Here is a 19,636-nt window from a genome sequence, read left to right on the forward strand (position 1 = left end):
GTTCAATGCATAATTGGAGTGCTAAGTGTTATATAGTTATCCAATTCCCCAAGTTAGCTTCTGTTTTTGTTTTTCACATGTAGCTCTATCAGGTGTTATGAGCTCAAGATTTAGGTTAACTGCAAGCTTGTGATACTTCAGTGGGTGACCAAGTTCCCTGGATGGGATATATGACTTGAACCTTTTAATCTACATGCAGACTTAGCCGTTTTGTATTTGGATTTCAGTTGTGTATGGCATTCATTCTCTACTGTTTAACAAGAAAAATGCCCTCATTTGCTGATAAATTGGACAGGTGATGGCTCAGAGACGTTGTCTTAAATCAACCTTCTAAACAGGCTTTTCACTGGTGACAGTAAGCTCATATCTAGAAGTGTCACTCAAAAGTATAGGATAGCAATAAAAGATCCCGTTTTGTCATCTTTTATTTCACAACTAGTGTTTCACAAGTGCAAACCATTTGCTTGGTGAGACTGTTAAATCTGGGACAGAGAGTGTTGAAGCTGTCAAAGTTTGTACCTCATTTGAAAGGTTGTCTCTGAAAGTCTGACAATGTATTGTGACCAGTTATGTCACTTCTTCTGGTGCATGGAGCAGAGAGTATTCAACTCCTTGTGTCTACCATGGTTATACTTGAGAGATCCTTCAAATATCCTATGACTAAAACTTGGAAGAGCAGTTAAGTGACTACAGGAAAATCACAGAATGCCTGAAGCACAGAAGGAGGCCACCAAAATCCATTTCAGTGTTGGCTCTGAAAAAGAACTACTCATCACAGGCAATTCCCTACACTATCCCCAAAGCCCTGCATATTCTTCGCTTTCAGATAATAATCCAATTACCTCTTGAATGTCTCACTGTTTTCACCACACTCAGGCAATGTTGCCTCTAAGCTGTGCACCTGCTCGACACACACTGACTTTTGGTTTGGAATCCACTGCCTTGGAGGTCTACAGACTAGCAGGAAAAATTAGAAGGAACACAACTCTCAGGCAGTATATTCCAGATCCTAATTACTCTAAGAATCACAGAAGTGTATTGGTGCAGGAGTCGTCCTTTGGTCTGCACTGGCTTGTTACCTACTGCTAATCTCCTGCTTTTACCCATACCCTTTATTTTTAAAATTGTTATATCATTATTTTTAATCCTAGTAATTAACTAAGGCCCTTTCAAATGCCTCCATCACATTTACAGATAATGTGTTCCATATTCTAACTACTCCTGAGAGAGAAAGGTTTGCCTCACTTTTGCTCCTTTGATGAGCACGAACAGTTTCAACCTATCTATTCTATCATGCCCTCTCACGATTTTGAAAACCTCTCTTGAACTCTCCTCTTAGCCTTCTTCTCTCCAAGAATAACAGGTCAAACTTCTTCAATCTATCCTCATAACTGAAGTTCCCCATCCCTGGAACCATTCTTGTAATCCGCTTCTGCGCTCTCTGCAATGTGATCACATCCCTCCTATACTGTGATGCCCAGAACTGTACACAATACTCCAGCTGAGATCTTAATACTGTGTTGATATAGCTTTGTTTTCCAATTACCTTACATCTGTGCACTCTGGCTTTTGATCATTCTACCAATGGAACAATTTCAGCCTACTCTCTCCAGATTCCTCGTAATTTTAAATATCTCTATGAATCTTCACTTCGCAAAAGGGTAATAAGTCCAACTTCTTGAATCCTATACAACTGAAGTTCCTCATGCCTGGAAACATTCTCTAGAATCTAGCAATGTCAAGAACATCTAGAACAAGTCACTTTTAAGTTAGTTAAATTGTCTTGTTAAGCAGGGGCCTGTCTGGGCTGGCATTTAGCTGTCAATCAGCTGAAAGCCCTTTGTGCAATTGTTAATCACTGCAGCAGGAAGTTTAGCTCAGCAAGCTGGTAACTCATCAGTATGTATCTTTTTCAAAAAAAGTAATCTTTTTTTCTAATCAACCTGCTCAGAGATATTAATACACACCTCTGGAACAGATGGGACTTAAACCTGAGCCTCGTGGTTCAGGGGTTGGGACATTATCCCTGTGCCGCAAAAGGGCTCTCCAAGTCTCTCTAACAGAATTTATGTGAAAGCACTAGGCCAGACTATGTCAGAGTAAGTACTTAGCAATTTGATACAAAGTGGGAATTTTAACTGCATAAAGGGAATGGAACGTTTTAAGTAACTTTTACTGCAAGAGGTTTAGATTGCTCAGTTCAGTGAAAGGAGAGAAGGTATCCTTTTATGAGCAGCTGCTGTGAGGAATTGTAACTTAGACTATTCAAAATTCATTGATTTTTAACGGTTTAAAACAACCTAGCACAGGAAAAATAAGTTTGCAGTAAACAGTACCAAAGAAAGGTATTTTGGTTTTCATTCACGAATGTGAATGGGCCAGCACTGAATGCCTATCACCAGTTGCCCATGAAAAGGTAGTAGTGAGCTGCCTTTTTGAACTGCTGCATTCTATATGCTATATATAGATCCACAGTACTGCTGGGACAGAATTCCAGGATTGTAACCCAATGGTACTGAAGGAATGGTGAGTGGCTTGGAGGTGGACCTTCAGATGTTGGTATTACTATGTATCTGTAGCTCTTGTCCTTCTACTTGGTAGTGGTCATGGCTTGGAAGTTGATGTCTAAGGAGCCTCGGTGAATTTTTGCAGCGCATTTTGTAGATTGTATACTGTTGCCACTGGACAACAATGTTGGATTGAATGACTGTGGATGTGGTGGCAATACATCAGGCTGTTTTATCCTGGATGGTATCAAGCTTCCTTAGTGTTATTGCACTCATGAAAGTGCAGAGTATTTCAGCACACTCAGCCTAGGGGTTGTAGACAGTGAACAGCCTTTGGGAGTCAGGTGAGGTAATCTCTGCAGGATTCCTAGCCTCTTACCTGTTCTTGTCAATTTATTTATATGGCTAATCCATTTGAGTTTCTAGTTAATGGTAGGAATGTTATTTTCTAATATTCAGCCTTTTCATTTATTGTCAGGTCTTCCTACATTTGGGCATGAGCTGCTTCAGTACCTGAGGAGTTACAAATTGTGCTGAACACTCTACAATCATTGAATATCCCATTTTTAACCTACAATGAAGGGAAGCAGCTGAAGATGATTAGACTTTGGACACTACCCTGAGAAACCCCTGCATGGATGACATGGGAATGAGGTGATGGACCTCGCAGGAGAATCAACATTTTGAGCATCAGCCCTTCATTATGAATAAGGCTTGTGGTCCAAGGGGGCTTGTAGTCCAAGGGGGCTGAGAGATAAATGGCAGGGGGGGGGGGGGGGGGGGAGAGGGGGAGTTAACAGGCCTTGTTAACCTGTTAAACTTGAGGAAATGCTGTTTACAAATTGATGTGAAACAAGTAATTAGCCCAGTTGATGAGAGCTAGAATAAAATCAAAATGCCGGAAATATTCAGATCAGGAAGTGCCTATGCAGATTGACCTGAAACACTAACCTTATAATTATTCATAGGGCGAAAAAGCATTGGTGTTGTTTCAGAAGGAAATCAAGGCTTATATTTCATTAAATATATTCTGAAATATAGAAATTATTTTTTGTCATTACCCATCTTCCATTCCAGGTTGCAGGTAGAGGTGTGCGTGCACAGGCCTGAGTCGCTGAATCACATGAATGCACAAACGCTGGAACATCTGCAGAGCCCAAAGTAAGGTGCAAAGGGAGAGGATTTTATACATTTTATTTCACATCTTACGTTTTAAAAAATTATTACCAAAGATATTAACAAGTATACAAAACACTCAAAAATAGAATGAAAGCAGTATCTGAAATATGCTTAAAGGATCAAATAGTCATTAATTACTATTACACTAAATGAACTAAAGCACTTCATACCTGTCTAACAATCTGATTTGGACATTTAATGAGGATTTGCATTGGCCACCAATCATCATCTGCCATTCGGTCCAAAAACCACTATACAGAAAGAAGTCAGAATTTTGAAATAACACAGACAATTTCTGAACAAAAAGTTCTACATTACAATTTTCATATTTCATACGAAGCAGTGAAATTATAATATCAGTGTAAATTTATCATTGCTCCCACTATCAGGCACATAAAATTCAACTCAAATAATTGTACCTCGACTTGTCAGGAAAGAAGTGTAGGTGTTTAAAATTCAGGTTGTGTGTCACAATCAGTAGCTTGCAGTTCAGCAGATTATAGAGGACATGGCAGCAACAATTTAAGCTGCAATTGATATCCGACAAGGTGCTTTCAGTTCAAAAAACAAAACTAAGGTCCAGGAGCCAGAAGGCAGGTTAAGCCATACTGTTCCTGCACCTGTGGAGAATTTGGTTTGTAATATGAGCATCTAAGCTTTGTGCTCAAGTCTGCAGACCGCCTCATTCCCAAAACCATATTCCAGAAACAGAGTAGAGTCCCTTCGTAAAATGTCTGCCAGTGAATGATCATTTGTGAGAAATTATATGTAGCTATGAGAGAAACAGATAAGATGGTAGTGCAATGGTGGTAAGTCACTTTTTATTGTAGATGGAGAGGAAACCAAGATGGGTGTGTACACTAAAGATTTGGCATGGTGGACAGATATAACTGCAAGGATTCTGCTGTAGGTATTGCATGGAAAGACTGAAAATGATGTCCTGCTGCATCTTGTTAGTGAAGATGTTGATGGCGGCTCTGAAGAGGGGTAGCTAAATATATTCAAAAGCTGCTAGAGGGTCTTATGACTGAAATGAAGCCATTTTGCAATGCAAGAAAAAAAGAAATGACTCCATCAAACATGATGTCAATTGGCTGAGCAAAAGAGTTACAACATATAACAATGTCTTTATTTTTGTTGATTTAAGACTTTTCTGTCACTTTAAGATCTAAACAGTGGCTCAAAGATATAGAACCAGTTTCTGGGTGAGCAACATACTCTTGAACTAACCAGCTATAGAACACACAATTTGATTTCACTGGCTTTTGACATTTAGATCCATACAAATTATATCAATACAAACTTTTTAGGCACTGCCAATGTGCAATGATCTGTAAAACCACAATGAAATTCAGATCAGTTCTATTTACTTAACAAAAAGGTTTGGCACTTTTTGTTCATGTACATAGTGGTAATTTTTCAGTAGATATCCTCTTCTATTCTGTACCTCTACTTGAACTATTTGTAAAGATATGCTCTTAAAATACTAAATAGAAATTTTGATAAGACACATCGACAAGTATCAGAAAAATATTTGACTGGCTTGGCAGTTGTAGAAATTATTGATCAATAAATGATATTTAGAAGAAATCAACTGTTCATACATAGTTTTTGTCTAGTGAATCGAGGCCCTTTTTAATGTAAAATAAATCAAAGCATAAACAGCTAAAGTAATCACTTGAACAATCTGATTTCTTACTGCAGAAATAACAACACCTTTAACACTTCTATAGCTGTTAATTACGAATCACATTTCCTTTAGTATATGTGCTGCATGACAGAAGATTGTTTGCTGTTTTGTGAACTTGAAGAGGAATAAATATGAATTAGTTATCTGGTAAAGTCAAGAAAAAATGTTTCATGAACATTGGAGAGATCAGCATAAGTTTTAAATGTTTTAACTTGATCTTCAAGGAAATGCAAATGTAAATAATCCTTAAGTGAGTAATGAGGTGGAGTTTTGTACAAGCACAGTAAACTAGATATGCATCAATGTTTCAAAGGGACAGATTCCTGTAATTGCTGCACCCAGCTTTTGTGGCTTGGATTATTCTAATGTTTCTGGAATATAACAAATGAAGAAGCACTGAAGTTCCAGCACAACTGCCAGCTAAATCAGGAAATCTTTTCCTTTAGAACTTTCAAAGGACTCATTTAGAACAAAGTATAAATTACCAAGAGATCAGCTAGATTCCTCACCTCACAGGCTGCCTGGCTGTTATTAAATTGTTTCGTCAAAAGCTCAATCCATTGCAACATGGTGGGCTATGAGAAAGAGAATTATAAACCAAGTCATGGTGTGTTATTCGTAATCCATAATCTAAAATTTATGAGATCAACGATGTGAGGGAAGGAAACAGATTCATGTTTTTAAACTCAATATATTATCCAGATAAATTCACAATTCCCTCAAAAAAAAAGTAGTTGGTAAATGTATGAACAAACATTTCAAGGGTCAAGATCACAATACCTGATTTTGAGAAGTGACAGAAACCAAACAAAAATCTACATTCCTCCTGCATAAATGTATCAAACCAGGAATGCTTCTGTAGGTGATACTTCTTCATGAACTGTATATCAAATAATACTGTTAATGGCAGTAACTCCCAATACAATATGGCTCCATGCTTGTAGATAACTTGCTTTAAATGTGAACCTGATCTGAGAATTTTGGCCACAAATTACAATAATATCCTTACATTTAACATTCAGAAGCAGATCCAAAAGTTAAAGTAGCATTATGAGCATAAGGCATGGATGCTTTGTCCCTTCCTGCAATTGCTCACTGACATTACTTCCCTGGCTGATGTTGGTTAATTAGTAGTATATCAGAAACTAGAACCACACCTCCATACATACATCAGGCTTTCAGATGGCTATATCTATATTAATATATTGCATTTTTATAAAGCAATGCACTGCTCCATTCAGTTAAGAGATTCATATTAAAAATAAAAGTACAATTTCTTAAAACTGTACTTCATTTTGTTAAGTACTGGCACCTAGTTTTAGGCAAATGTTATTCAATTACATGCATGCCAAGAATCTGTCGTTCCTCTAATGTAAATGCCATACTTTTATTTGTTGAATCCTAGAACATCAGTGGTTTGCCCATCTCCTTCAGGCCAAATTAAGTCGCAACAACATCTTCAATATTTAGTTGCAACACTGATGGTTCCCTTGTCCAGTCTCCTGGCGACTGCAACCTGACTCCACATCCCCAGATACCTCAGGTCATAACCTGCTGAGTGATGCTGAGGAAGAGAGGGTGAATGTGTGAGGGGAAAGTTGCAATGGTGGGACGGCATGGTGGCTCAGTGGTTAGCACTGCTCCCTCGCAGTGGCAGGGACCCAGGTTTTGTATGTTCTCCATGTCCGCATAGGTTTCCTACAGTTTCTTTCCACAGTCCAAAGATGTGTAGGTTAGGTGGATTAGCCATGCTAAATTGCCCATAGTGTCCAGGGATATGCAGGCTGTGTGGGTTAGCCCAGGGAAATGTAGGATTACAGGGTTGGGGTAGTGAAGTAGGTCAAGGTGGGATGCTCTTTGGAAGGTCAGTGTGGACTCAATGGGCTGAATAGCCTGCTTCCACACTGTAGGGATTCCATGTTACATTGTACACTATGACAATTAAAACTTCCACTTACCTTTTCTTTGGAATGAATGAAAGTTTCCAGGACAAAAGAGGTGCTTAGCTTAAATCAAAGAAATATTCAAGTTAACAATCGTGTATGATTAGACAATATTCTCTTCATTCAATAAAAAAAGTTAGTGTTTGCAAAAAATCAAACATGGAATAAACACTCACCTTAGCAGTCATAAGTGATACTGCTTTTGGATCTGGTAATGTACTGGGGATGCTACTGCATAACTGCCACATAAAGCTGGAAAAGCAGAATTCACTGAAATCAGCATACGCTTTTTTTTTCTTCCCCCCAGTGCCACTCACTACAATAGTCTAGACATGTTACACTGGCGCAGACCAATTTTGATCCAGTAGTACTCACCCAAAGTAGGTATGCTCAAAAATATTCTTGTCCTGAAGAAACTGCATGTTGTCATGCCAAATCCACTACAATAAAAACAGCAAAAACAATTCTGGGAGTGAATTAGCAATGAGGTTTGTTTGAGCTAACTGAGACATATTCAAGAACAGCAGTTTACTACATTTTCAAAAGGTACATTCATCGCTTCTACATTAATCAAACGCTATTTTATATTGTTTTTAATATTACAATTCCTCTGTATCATGTTGGATGCATTAGTAAAATAGCAGAAATGACAAAACCAAATGACTTGCCATTTATGTAGTTTCTTTTTTACAAAGCAATTTACAGCAAATTAAATACTTTATAAATATAGTCATTAGCAGAGTGTAGAAAACACAACAAAATTGGCATACAGAAGACTCTCACAAACAGCAATGTAATAGTGATCAGAAAATCATGCTGAATAATGGATGAATGTTGGCCAAGACATGAGGGATAACTCTCCTCCTCTTTTTCAAAAAAGTGTCATATTATCTTCTACGTCCAACCGAGTAGATAGAGAGAGATTTGGTTTATTGTCCGATCCAAATGTCAGTACACTGCTCTCGAAGCGCTATATTGTAGTGCCAGTGTAGATTATTGTGCACAAACCCCTGTGTAAGAGTCAGCTATTACAAGGGGGCATAGCTTTAAATTAAGGGGGGGTAGATATAGGACTGATGTTAGGGGTAGGTTCTTCACTCAGCGAGTTGTAAGATCATGGAATGCCCTGCCAGTAGCAGTAGTGGACTCTCCCTCTTTATGGGTATTTAAGCGGGCATTGGATAGGTATATGGAGGATAGTGGGTTAGTGTAGGTTAGGTGGGCTTTGATCGGCGCAACATCGAGGGCCGAAGGGCCTGTACTGCGCTGTATTGTTCTATGTTCTATGTAAGACTTGGACCCAGTGTAAAAAGATCATTTTCATTTATGATCTAGAAAAGGGCTTAAATAGAACAATTAACTTCAAGTATAGACACACTATTGTAAGTCAGAACAAATGACAGGTTGCAGACTAATTTTAAATTAGGTCAGGTGAATGTGCCTCAAATGATAAATTGCATTGCCCCCAGTGATCAACTCAATCAGACATTAGGCACTTAATTTTCATAAGTAAAGAATGTAACAGTGGTTTCAGATGCTCTCTTAAACAAAGTGGTAATGAGGGTCCCTTCTCCTTCTCCCTACATCCCTCTCACATTTGAAGGTTTGCACTATCCTTAACAATCTTTGTATATAAGTACTAAATTGGCCACATGTTTTTACTGGTGGTAGGTATTAGTTTTTTAAAAAATGCAAAAGAAGTCACAGTAATTTTGGCGGTCGGAAATTTGCTCAGTTGTATATGATAACACTTCAGAGTATGAAAAACTAGTAGTAACGACATGAGCTCCTGTGGCGAACTGGTAGTGTCCGAAGAGGCTCTGGTTCAAGTCCCATCTGCTCCAGAGATGTGTAATTGTATCTGAAAAGGGTGATTAAAATATCTAAAGTAGTAATGAAAGGTTTTGTGGCACTGTGGCAGTGTCCTTATCTCTGATCCAGGTGATCCAGGATCAGGTCCTATTTGCACCAGAAGTATGTTATAACACCTCTGAACAGGCTGATCATAACATTTTATGATTTTCTAATGAGGCCAGTGGCTCATTTGTTTAGGGATGTGGCACAGTAGGTAACATTTCTACCTCTGGACCAAGAAGCCAAGGTTCAAGACCCATCATGTTCCACAGATGTAAGAGAGCATCTTTGAACAGATTAGTTTCAAAGTAAGTAATGAACAGCATTTGTATTAGGCCTACCCAGCCTAGGAATCTTCAGGGGCTGTTATTGCCAATGTACACCTTTTGTTTTAAAATCTTCTGTACATAAGAATGCTTACAAAAGCTTTTCTGCAGATTCAGAGGGAGCAAGAGTGCTTTCCTCACCGCTCAGTAATCAGTCATCTTATTCAGCTGTTCCAGCATCCAGTTTCCAACACCCCCATCCAAATCTTCTTCCTCATCAACCCCAGCCCCCTCCCTAAATCATTACCATTCTCTTATTAAACTTACCTTCAGACTACTGATAGCAGGGTTAGTGGTCAGACAACTGTCCTCAAAATTCATTAGCTGTCTATCATGACACTATAGAAATCAATAGCTCAAGACAAAAACTATAATAGAAGATTGGTAGAAGTCTTCTATTTAAGGTTTACACTGTCTATTTTGATCATTTTTGACTCAGGAAATGGACATAGACAACATTTTAAATTTAGAACTGTTAATTTGAGAGAAATGTAGAGCTTTTAGGAAACCTGATGTGTTTAAGGAAATTAAATACAATTCAATTAGACTTTATCTTTAGGGTTTGCAGTAGAATTTTTCTGAAATCAGCCATAGGTTTTCTCCTAAATAAAAATGAAAAGAACTGCAAATGCTGTAAATCAGTAACAAAAACAGAAATTTCAGGTTAGGTGACCCTTCCTCAGGTTCTGATTTCTGATAACTCTGATTTCTCTCCACAGATGCTGTCAGACCGGCTGGGCTTTTCCAGCAATTTCTGTTTTTGTGGCGTAGATTTTCTTGCTTTCCAGGGAAATATCATTATTAGAGAGGATGTGCAAGATAAGCAAGGGTGTACCATTAATATAATGAGTAGACTGAAGGCTTCTGCATTTTCTATATGTTTGTATAAACACTAAGCATTATTTCCAAACCAAAAACAAAATAACTAAAGAAACCCAGTGGATCCGATAGCATTTGTGGACCGAAAGCAGAATCAATGATTCGGGTGCAGTGACCCTGCCTTCTTCAGACCTCAAAGCAGGACTGAAACACTTACACTTTCTCTCCACAGATGTGCCATACCTGAGTTTCTCCAGCTATTTTGGTTTTTATGTCAGATTTTCAATGTCTACAGTTGTGTGGTTTTTTTTGTTAAACATTATTTCCAAACTTTTCCAGTCACATTTTTCCAATAAGTTATAGTCAACAAGTCAGAAAAATATCTCAATACCTCTAAAAGTTCTGGTGAAACATCAAAGCTGTACTCCTTCCCATTTTCTTCCTCTGTGTCTACACGCTTGTAAAACAGCATGTATGCACTGTGTGTCTAAAATCAAAATATTGCATCAGCAGAGTAAAAACGTACACATCTTTTCCTTTGGTAATGTATATAACTTAGACAGATTATTTTGTACATGGGGTACAGTTTGAAAATTTGCAGTATCTGTTCTTAGATGAATAGGAGTATCTGCAATGCTAAATGTGCCACAATAACTGCTATTTTATGGTTTCAATCAGTAATTGCACAAACTTACCATCAAAAGGTCCTACAAATTAGTCGAAAATGGTTTATGAAATTTCTTCAGGCACCAGATTCTCCATCAGTAATTAAAATTTTTATGATTCAACAATAAGTGATTAAACCAAAATAAAATTTGCTGAGGTGCAATCAGTTCTATTTATGGGATTTCTTTCTTAATATTTTTACTTGAAGTGTTTACTTGATGAAATTTATGATTCTTTTAATAAAAAGAATAAGTTAAACTTGTGAGAGAAAACGATTGAAGATGTTCTATCACAACTACCTGTTGCAGATTTTATGTTCCAAAAATATTTAAAACGTATATTAAACGGGGGGGGGGGAGTGAAAGAGAGTATGAGGAAAGAAAAAGCACCAAGATCTTTAATGTGACATCAATGTTCAGGAAGAGCCCTGGTTGAATTCTGAAGCCAAATACTTATGCACTTAAAGTTTATCGACAGAAAAGGTCAATGGTAATAAGTGAGTCTGCAATTCTAATTCCTATCAACTTTGAGCCAAGAGAGAAAGAGAAAAGTGAACCGTCCTTCCTCATTTATCTTTTAAATAAATTGAAATCTGAGGAAAATACTTAGAGGCAATCAAGGCTCCAGGCTTTTAAAATCACTTGAGAAACTAGTTTAGGCTGGGAGTGGCACAGTTGTGGACTGGAGGTCAAGAGTGTGGTGAATGACACCAAAGCAATATGGGCAGAAGGTGTGGGGTTGAGTGGGTTGTGGGTTCAAATCAGAATTGAATTGAATTTATTGTCACGTGTACCAAGGCACAGTGAAAAGTTTTGACTTGTGAGCAAAACAGGCAAATCACATAGTTAAATAGCATAGATAAGTAAATAATAGGTAAACAGTAGCAAAAACAAAACACAGGTACAGGCGAACGTTAAGAGTTTGAGAGTCCATTCAGTATTCTAACAACAGTAGGGTAGAAACTGTTTCGAAACGGGCTGATGCATGTGTTCAGGCTTCTGTTTTTCATCCCCGATGGCAGAGGTTGTAGAAAAACATTGCCAGGGTGGGATGGATCTTTCAGAACGCTGGCTGCCTTTCCTTGACAGTGGGCCTTTTGGATGGATTCTATAGATGGGAGGTTGGCCTTTGTGATTGCCTGGGCTGAGTTCACCACTCTCCACAACCATCTCCGAACTTGAATGGTACAGTTCCATACCTGGTAGTGATACATCCAGACAGAATACTCTCGATGGTGCACCTATAAAAGTTGACAAGGGTATTTGTCGTCATGCCAAGTTTCCTCAGCGGCCTGAGGAGAAAGACATTGTTGGGAGTTCGAAACCAGTGCATCCACATGAAGAATCCAAGAAAGCTTGTTGTGATGACCACTCCCAGGAGCTTGACACCTTCTACCAGCACTAATGTGTAGGGGGGCATGAGTAACATCCCGCTGAAAGTCAATAATTAGTTCCTTGGTTTTTCCCAAGGAGACTTAGGAATGAGGAGATGGTTGTTAGCTGTAAAGCTTGCGGATAATGGGAACGAAGTAGGTGAGTGAAGAAATTGCAAGAAAGAAAAAGGCAACTGCTAAAGCCAAGGTAGTTACTCTCTCCCACCACCTAAAAAAGGTATGAGAGAGGAAGGGAAAAAAAAATTGAAAACAGGTAGCAGCACCATTAAAGAGAAAGTGGATAGGGCCCAAAGGAAAATTAAAATAGCAGTAGTGTATAAACTAGAGGCAAGTAAGAGTTATAAAACTTCCTGCCTTGGTAGTTGTGTCACAGGAAATCAACTAGTTAGGTAGTTGTGCAGAATTACATTTGGGTGGAACCAACCTCCACTCTGGTCTAGAATAAAGCTCAGTAATCATTGAAAGTAAAATTTTATCCAAGTCAGTTTATTTTTCCTTCAAATATAATATTTGGCATTACTCCTCAGTTTTCCTCACTATCTTTTTAACGTGGCAAATGATTCCAAAGAGTTAAGTACCAATACCTCATTCAATAGGAGAGCACAGACAAATATTCTAATCAACAAGTGGAATAGCTGCATCAGAGACAAGGTAAATTTCATGCTGCACATGGCTTTATCATCAAGTGATAGAATAGATTAGATTAGATTAGATTAGATTACTTACAGTGTGGAAACAGGCCCTTCGGCCCAACAAGTCTACACCGCCCCGCCAAAGCGTAACCCACCCATACCCCTACATCTACATCTACCCCTTACCTAACACTACGGGCAATTTAGCATGACCAATTCACCTGACCTGCACATCTTTGGATTGTGGGAGGAAACCGGAGCACCCGGAGGAAACCCACGCAGACACGGGGAGAACGTGCAAACTCCACACAGTCAGTCGCCTGAGGCGGGAACTGAACCCGGTTCTCTGGCGCTGTGAGGCAGCAGTGCTAACCACTAAAAACAACATCCCATTAGCACAACTGCAATTATTCTTTTCAGGATAGTTCCAAAACAGATAGTTTTTAAAGGTTTTGGAGATTTGGGTGGGAGAGAAGTTAAAAAAAAGTACAGCACAGAAGGAGGCCATTCAGCGCACCGTGCCCCATTGTCTGAATAAAGTGGCCATCCATTCTAATTCAATTTTCTAACATCACAACCTTGAAGATTACAGCACTTCATGTGCAGATCCAGGTTCCTTTCAAATTAATTAAGGGTTTTTGCCTCAACCATCCAACTTGACAGTGAATCCAAGGCATCCATCACCCTCCGGATAAATATTTTCCCTGCATGCTCTCTAATTCTTCTACCAATCACATTTAAATCTGTGGCCCCCTGATAACTGACCTCTCCTGTAGGGACAAGTCTTTCATGTCCACTTAATCCAAGCCCTTCATTATGTTATGCACTTCAATTAAGTCACACTTCAGTCTCTTCCATTTCAAAGAAACCAATCATAGCCTATCCAATGTTTCTTCATAACTGCAATTTTCAAGTCCTGGCAAATTCTTGTATATCTCATCTGTAAACTCTAAAGCATTATGTGCTTCCTGTAATTTGGTGAGCAGAAGAGGGTACAAAACCACAGCTCTGGTCAAACTAGCACTTTATATAGTTCCAGCATTATATCCCTGCTTTTGCATTGAGTATCTCATCCAATGAAGGAACGCAACTCAAACATACTTTGCTACCTATTGAGCTGTTCTCCTACCTTCATGGGCCTGCAGATACACATTTGAAGGTCTCTTACAATATTGTACAGTTTATTGAGTATCTGCTTGCTTTGTTCACTCTCCCCTTATAGATAACCTAGTACTTTTCAGGATTGAATTCCATTTACCATTTTTCCACCCATTCCATCAAACTACTGATGTAATCCTGGAGCCAACAACCATCCTCTTCACTATCAACTACCCAGAAAAGTTTTGTGTTCCCTGCAAATTTCCCAATTATGCTTACCACAGACAAGTCTAAATCATTCATATGTACAACGAACAACGAGGGATCCAAAATACAGCTCTGTGGAACACCACTAGAAATCATTTTCCATTCACAGGAACGTCCGTTAACAATTATCCTGTGCTTTTCGTCACTGAGCAAACATTTGGTCAAATTGTAACATTTCCTGTACTCCATGGGCTTTAATTTTTCTTGACCAGTTTGCCATGTGGAACATTGTAAATGTCTTATTAAAATCTGATTAGAATATAGGGTACATCCAGTGCACTACTTACATCAATCTCCTTATTGTTTCCTCAAACATTCAACTGAACAACACATGACTTTCACTTCACAAAACCATGCTGACTATTCCTGATCAACCTGTGCCTAAGTAATAGATAATTCTGTGTCTCAGCAATGATTCTGGTCATTTGCCCACCACTGAGGTCAGACTGACCAGTCTCTCTTTCACACCCTTTTTGAATAATAGCACAACATTTACAGATCTCCAATCCTTTAATATCTATAGTGAGGAATGCAAAATGATCCTCAGAGCATCCACTATTCCTCCCTGACTTCCTTTAGCAGCTTAGGATACAATTTCTCTGACCTTGGTGATTTATCTACCTTCAATGAGGTCTGTATCTCCAGTATTTCCTTCATTATGCTTATTTTATGTAATATTTCACACTCCTCTTTAACTAGAATGACTGCATCATCCAACTCCTTTGTGAAGACAGAGGCAAAGCACTCATCAAGAAGCCTGCCCATATCTGCATCCATGCACAGGTTGTGAAGTACTAAAGATTGCAAAGTACTAGTTAAGGCTCCTCATTCTAAAAGATAATCGAAAAGAAATCTTAATTATTCTCCAAAAATATTTACCTTTTCAAAGGAAAAATCCATGAACTTGTCTGTGACAGAATCATATGTCTTGGTCTAAAAAAATTTAAAAAAAAATTAAACTGTTGCATAATTCAAAGTCCTGGAAGTTGACAAGAAACATAAGCAAAGCCCTGAGATTTTAAATGTTTGTTGCACAGAAACATGGTAACTGGATATTAAATAGAAGGTAGCAAACCAGCTTGATTGCATCAAATAATGGGAGAATGCACAAAGTACAGGTGATGTTGGAGTGAGGTCAGGAAGTGGGTTAAATAACAAAGACTCTGATTAATGAACATTACTCTAAAAAGGTTATTTGTACAGAATGATGCAAAATGAAAATACTTGTGGACAGGATTACAAGGCAACCAAAAGGATCAAAATTATTTTGTACATGCATTGAAAGCAACAAACATAGTAAAGATCTTTTATACTAATAACTGTAATAACTTATATTACTGTTACAAATCAATTTTGGCATTGATATTTTTAAAGTCGACATTTGGGAAATTTCTATCAAAAGAGAATGCACGTGAAAGATAATCTAGTTTTACAATAAAATATAGGCAATAAAAAGGAGTCTTTTCTGTCAATTCTTCTCCCTTTCTCACCTGAAGGGATTGACTCCATACATCCACGAATCAGACATTTTCAAACATTTCTGTAAAAATCTGTGAGATGAGAGTTTGCAGACTAATTGTTTGGGGCTTCAGGGTGTTGGAGCAATTGATCTTAATCCTATCTTCCCGCAGGAATTTCCCAGTTGAGCTCAGTGGAGATCACTGGATATCAATCAGCAGCAAGGAACCATGTCAGCTAGATCCCTGCCTTGCTCCACAGCACTGATACTAAATGCAGTACATCGTTTCCATCCTGGATTAACGAAACTAATTCTCGGGAGACCAGAAGTTTTTGTTATATTTTAACTGTGGCACATATTATTTTTATCAATCCAGTGCTGTCAATCCAGTTTCAAAAATAAACAGATCGCCTTAGTCAAGTGGCAAAGCCCCAAAATTACCAGAGCTCTTAAAACTGGTCGTTAAAAGTATACAGTAATTTTCATTAAAATTTACCCTAAATAAATGATCAGAGGAATTAGATTGTCAAAATACAATGATTGTTCCTAAATGGATAGCAAAGTAAATGCCAGAAAAGAGGTAATACTGCCACTTACATCTACTGTTCCTGTGAGAAACAATCAGAAAAAGAAAACTAGAACTTACTGTCATTTCTCCACCAAAGCATTCAGAGGCAAGTTGAGTAGAATCAAATGGTTTTACCTCAGCATCATTAAATAGATACCTAAAGAGGGGTTTAAAACCACAGCTATTAAAACAAATGGTATTAGCTCTTTTACCCAGTCTTATGTAAAAAGTTTTACATGGAACACAATTTCACTTAATTAGCATTAAGCCAATAACGAAGATACTGTTAATTTCTATTTTCAGAGAAAGGAAATATGAGGTGTTAAAGGAGCCCATACGACTAACTTGAAAATTGACACTATCAACATCTGCTTACCATTTATTGTTTTTATAAGCATGAAGGTTCACAATATCTCTGATAAAACTATAATAATGCCCTCCATCTGCTGTCCCTGTGTGCACAGTCACTCCAATCAAATCATATTCAAAGCTTTCACTTTGTTTAACTTCACCATTCTCTTTAAAACCTGAAATGACAATTAAACAAAGTTCACTTCAGCATGACATTGCCAGTTAAGTATGTTTAGAAAAGAAGACTCGTGTTGTAACTCATCCAACATTGGAAGGTTTTTAATCAATGAGCACGTAGCAGCATCAAACTGATTGAAATTCAACTGCAGTATATAAGCATGAACTGCTTCAACTTATTCTATCAGAGTAGTGGATAGAGCAATCTCAATCTCTATAAACCTAAACATCATGACATTCGAGTTATGACATTCTGTGAGGTGCACTTTCTGCACAGCTCTAGAATACATCATTTTACATAATTAACCAAAAATGCATGCATTAACAAGGATTAGAGGAGAATGTTGAACAGATTTACGTCTAGCTTCCTTTATCCTTTTAAAGACAATTCAGAATTAACCTCTTCGCAGTCACTCTCAAAAAAAGTATAGTTAGAACACTAAAATTTTGTATTAACAGTCAATTTCAGTATATACAAAACAATTAGATGAAAATCTCAATTAGCATGTAGGACTGAAACCCTACGAAACTGATTTACATCTTTGAAACTGCCATAACAACTAGCACATTCGTTACCAAAAAAAAATCAGGGAAATTTCATCAGACAACTGAGTTTTTAACATTATTCTCTATTTGTAGTGAAGCTGAATTATAAAATTAAATAAAACTATTACAGTACCATCTACACGGTCAGTTTTTCCCATAAGATAATCTTCAGTGTAAGGAGTCATGTCAAGTCTCAGAGGAAAAGAGAAGTGGGTGTTGACCTTTTCTTTCATCATTGTAACCATATTGAAAGTGTAACGCATGGTATTGAAACTCAAGATTCGAGGTAATTTCTTGAAACAAGCCCTGTGACAGACACAAAAAGAAACAATCACAGTGGGCTAAAATATACATATTTATTCATTCCAAGTATCCAGTGGAATTAAATCCATTGGTAGTGGATGCCTGTGTTATATTTTCTTTTTAAGAAAAATTCTGTTTGATTTAAACGCCAATACAGTTAATATCTCATGTAAAGACATCCCTTCCAGATATACATGTTTTCCTCTTTCGGACAGACAACAAAGTTGCAGATGGAATGCCATGGTAGCAGTGTTGAGTAGTGGAAAATACCCTTACAGTAGCATCACTGGAATCATTGCATAATATGTAAAACAACATTTAAAACAGGTTTTTTCAGTGATCAGCAAATTTTATTACTCAACAACTAATATCAATCATGCTGTTGAATGTTCAAGAGTCCCATCATGCTCATTAATTTAAAAATGCAATTAATTGGCTGTGGTACAAAGCCTAAATATTGCTAGAAAGAGACAAATTAAATCATTCCAGTTTGCACTTATCCATAAGATATGGGAGCAGAATGAGGCAATTCGGCCCATCGAATTGGCTCCATCATTTGATCATGACTGACATGTTTCTCAATTCCATTCTCCTGCCTTCTCCCCATCGATTCTTGATTATTAAGAGATTCAAGGGTCATCTGTCTCGGTGTTAAATACACTCAATGACTTGGCCTCTACAGCCTTCTGTAGCAATAAGTTCCACAGCTCCATTTCCCTCTGGCCGAAGAAATTCCTCATCAATTCTAAAGGAGGCAGTGCTCTTCTAGTCTGTTCTATGGTGAAAGCAGCTTCTCTACATCCACTTGATCCAGTCTTTGTAGAATTCTGTAAGTTTCAATGAGATTCCCCCTTATCCTTCTAAACATTGTCAAATACAGATCCAGAATCCTCAACCGCCCCTCAAATGACAAGCCCTTGGTTCATGGGATCAATCTTGTAAAATACCTCTGAATCCCCTCATTCACCAGCACATCTTTCCTTTGATGCAGGGCCCAAACTGCTCACAGCATTTCAAAATGTGGTCTGACCAGAGCCTTGCATAGCCTAAGCAGAGCATCTCTGCTCTTGTATTCTAGCCCTCTTGAAATGAATGCTAACATTGTATTTGCATTCCGAAATGCCAACTGAACCTGCATGTCAACCTTAAGGGAATGCTGAACTTAGACTCCCAGGCCTCTTTGTTCATCATATTTCCAAAGCCTTTCCTCATTTAAAAAATGTACCCCTCATTTACACCTCTAATCTTCCTACCAAAGTGCATAACCTCACACTTGGCCACATTGCACTATATGTCACTTATTTGTCCAGCCTGTCCAAGTCCTTCTGCAGCCTCCCTGCTTCCTCAACAGTACCCTGTCCCTCCACCTACCTTTGTCATCTGCAAACTTAGCAACAATGCCCTCAATTTCTTCATGCACACTCTGTCTTCTGTCAGGTAGCCAATCTTCTATCCAATCTAACATAATGGGATGGGTCTTATTTAGCAGCCTCCTGTACAGCACCTTGTCAAAGGCCTTCTGGAAGTCCAAATAGATCACGTTCACTGGCTCTATTTTGTCTAACATACTCATGACCTCCTCAAAGAATTTAAACAGATTTGTCAGGCATCACCTCTTCTTGATGAAGCCATGCTGACTCAGCCCTATTTTACCATGCACTTCCAAGCAATCTGCAATCTCATCCTTAATAATAGACTCCAAAATCTTACCAATGACTGAGGTCAGGCTAACCAGCCTATAGTTTCCTGTTTTCTGCCCATCTCCCTGCATAAACATACCATAAGAAACAGTAACAGGAGTAAGCCATTTGGCCCCTCAAGCCTGCTCTGATATACAATAGGATCATAGCTGATCTGA

General features: G+C 38.2%; 1 protein-coding gene across 4 annotated transcripts in view; it reads right to left on the reverse strand.

Annotated features, from left to right (window-relative positions):
* The window catches only part of usp34 (ubiquitin specific peptidase 34), a 367,536-nt gene that overhangs the window by 76,742 nt on the left and 271,158 nt on the right, over positions 1–19,636 (reverse strand). For all 4 annotated transcript variants that reach the window (XM_072581002.1, XM_072581003.1, XM_072581001.1 and 1 more), the window contains 11 exons: positions 17,609–17,781; positions 16,778–16,928; positions 16,480–16,558; positions 15,254–15,307; positions 10,710–10,805; positions 7,695–7,759; positions 7,496–7,571; positions 7,335–7,382; positions 5,886–5,951; positions 3,857–3,937; positions 3,569–3,654 (listed from right to left, as the gene is read on the reverse strand). In XM_072581002.1, coding sequence (XP_072437103.1) covers positions 3,569–3,654; positions 3,857–3,937; positions 5,886–5,951; positions 7,335–7,382; positions 7,496–7,571; positions 7,695–7,759; positions 10,710–10,805; positions 15,254–15,307; positions 16,480–16,558; positions 16,778–16,928; positions 17,609–17,781 — 975 coding nt within the window. The remainder of the gene's footprint in view (positions 1–3,568; positions 3,655–3,856; positions 3,938–5,885; positions 5,952–7,334; positions 7,383–7,495; positions 7,572–7,694; positions 7,760–10,709; positions 10,806–15,253; positions 15,308–16,479; positions 16,559–16,777; positions 16,929–17,608; positions 17,782–19,636) is intronic.

Source organism: Chiloscyllium punctatum, chromosome 11 (assembly GCF_047496795.1).
Source record: "Chiloscyllium punctatum isolate Juve2018m chromosome 11, sChiPun1.3, whole genome shotgun sequence".
Lineage (NCBI taxonomy): Eukaryota > Metazoa > Chordata > Chondrichthyes > Orectolobiformes > Hemiscylliidae > Chiloscyllium > Chiloscyllium punctatum.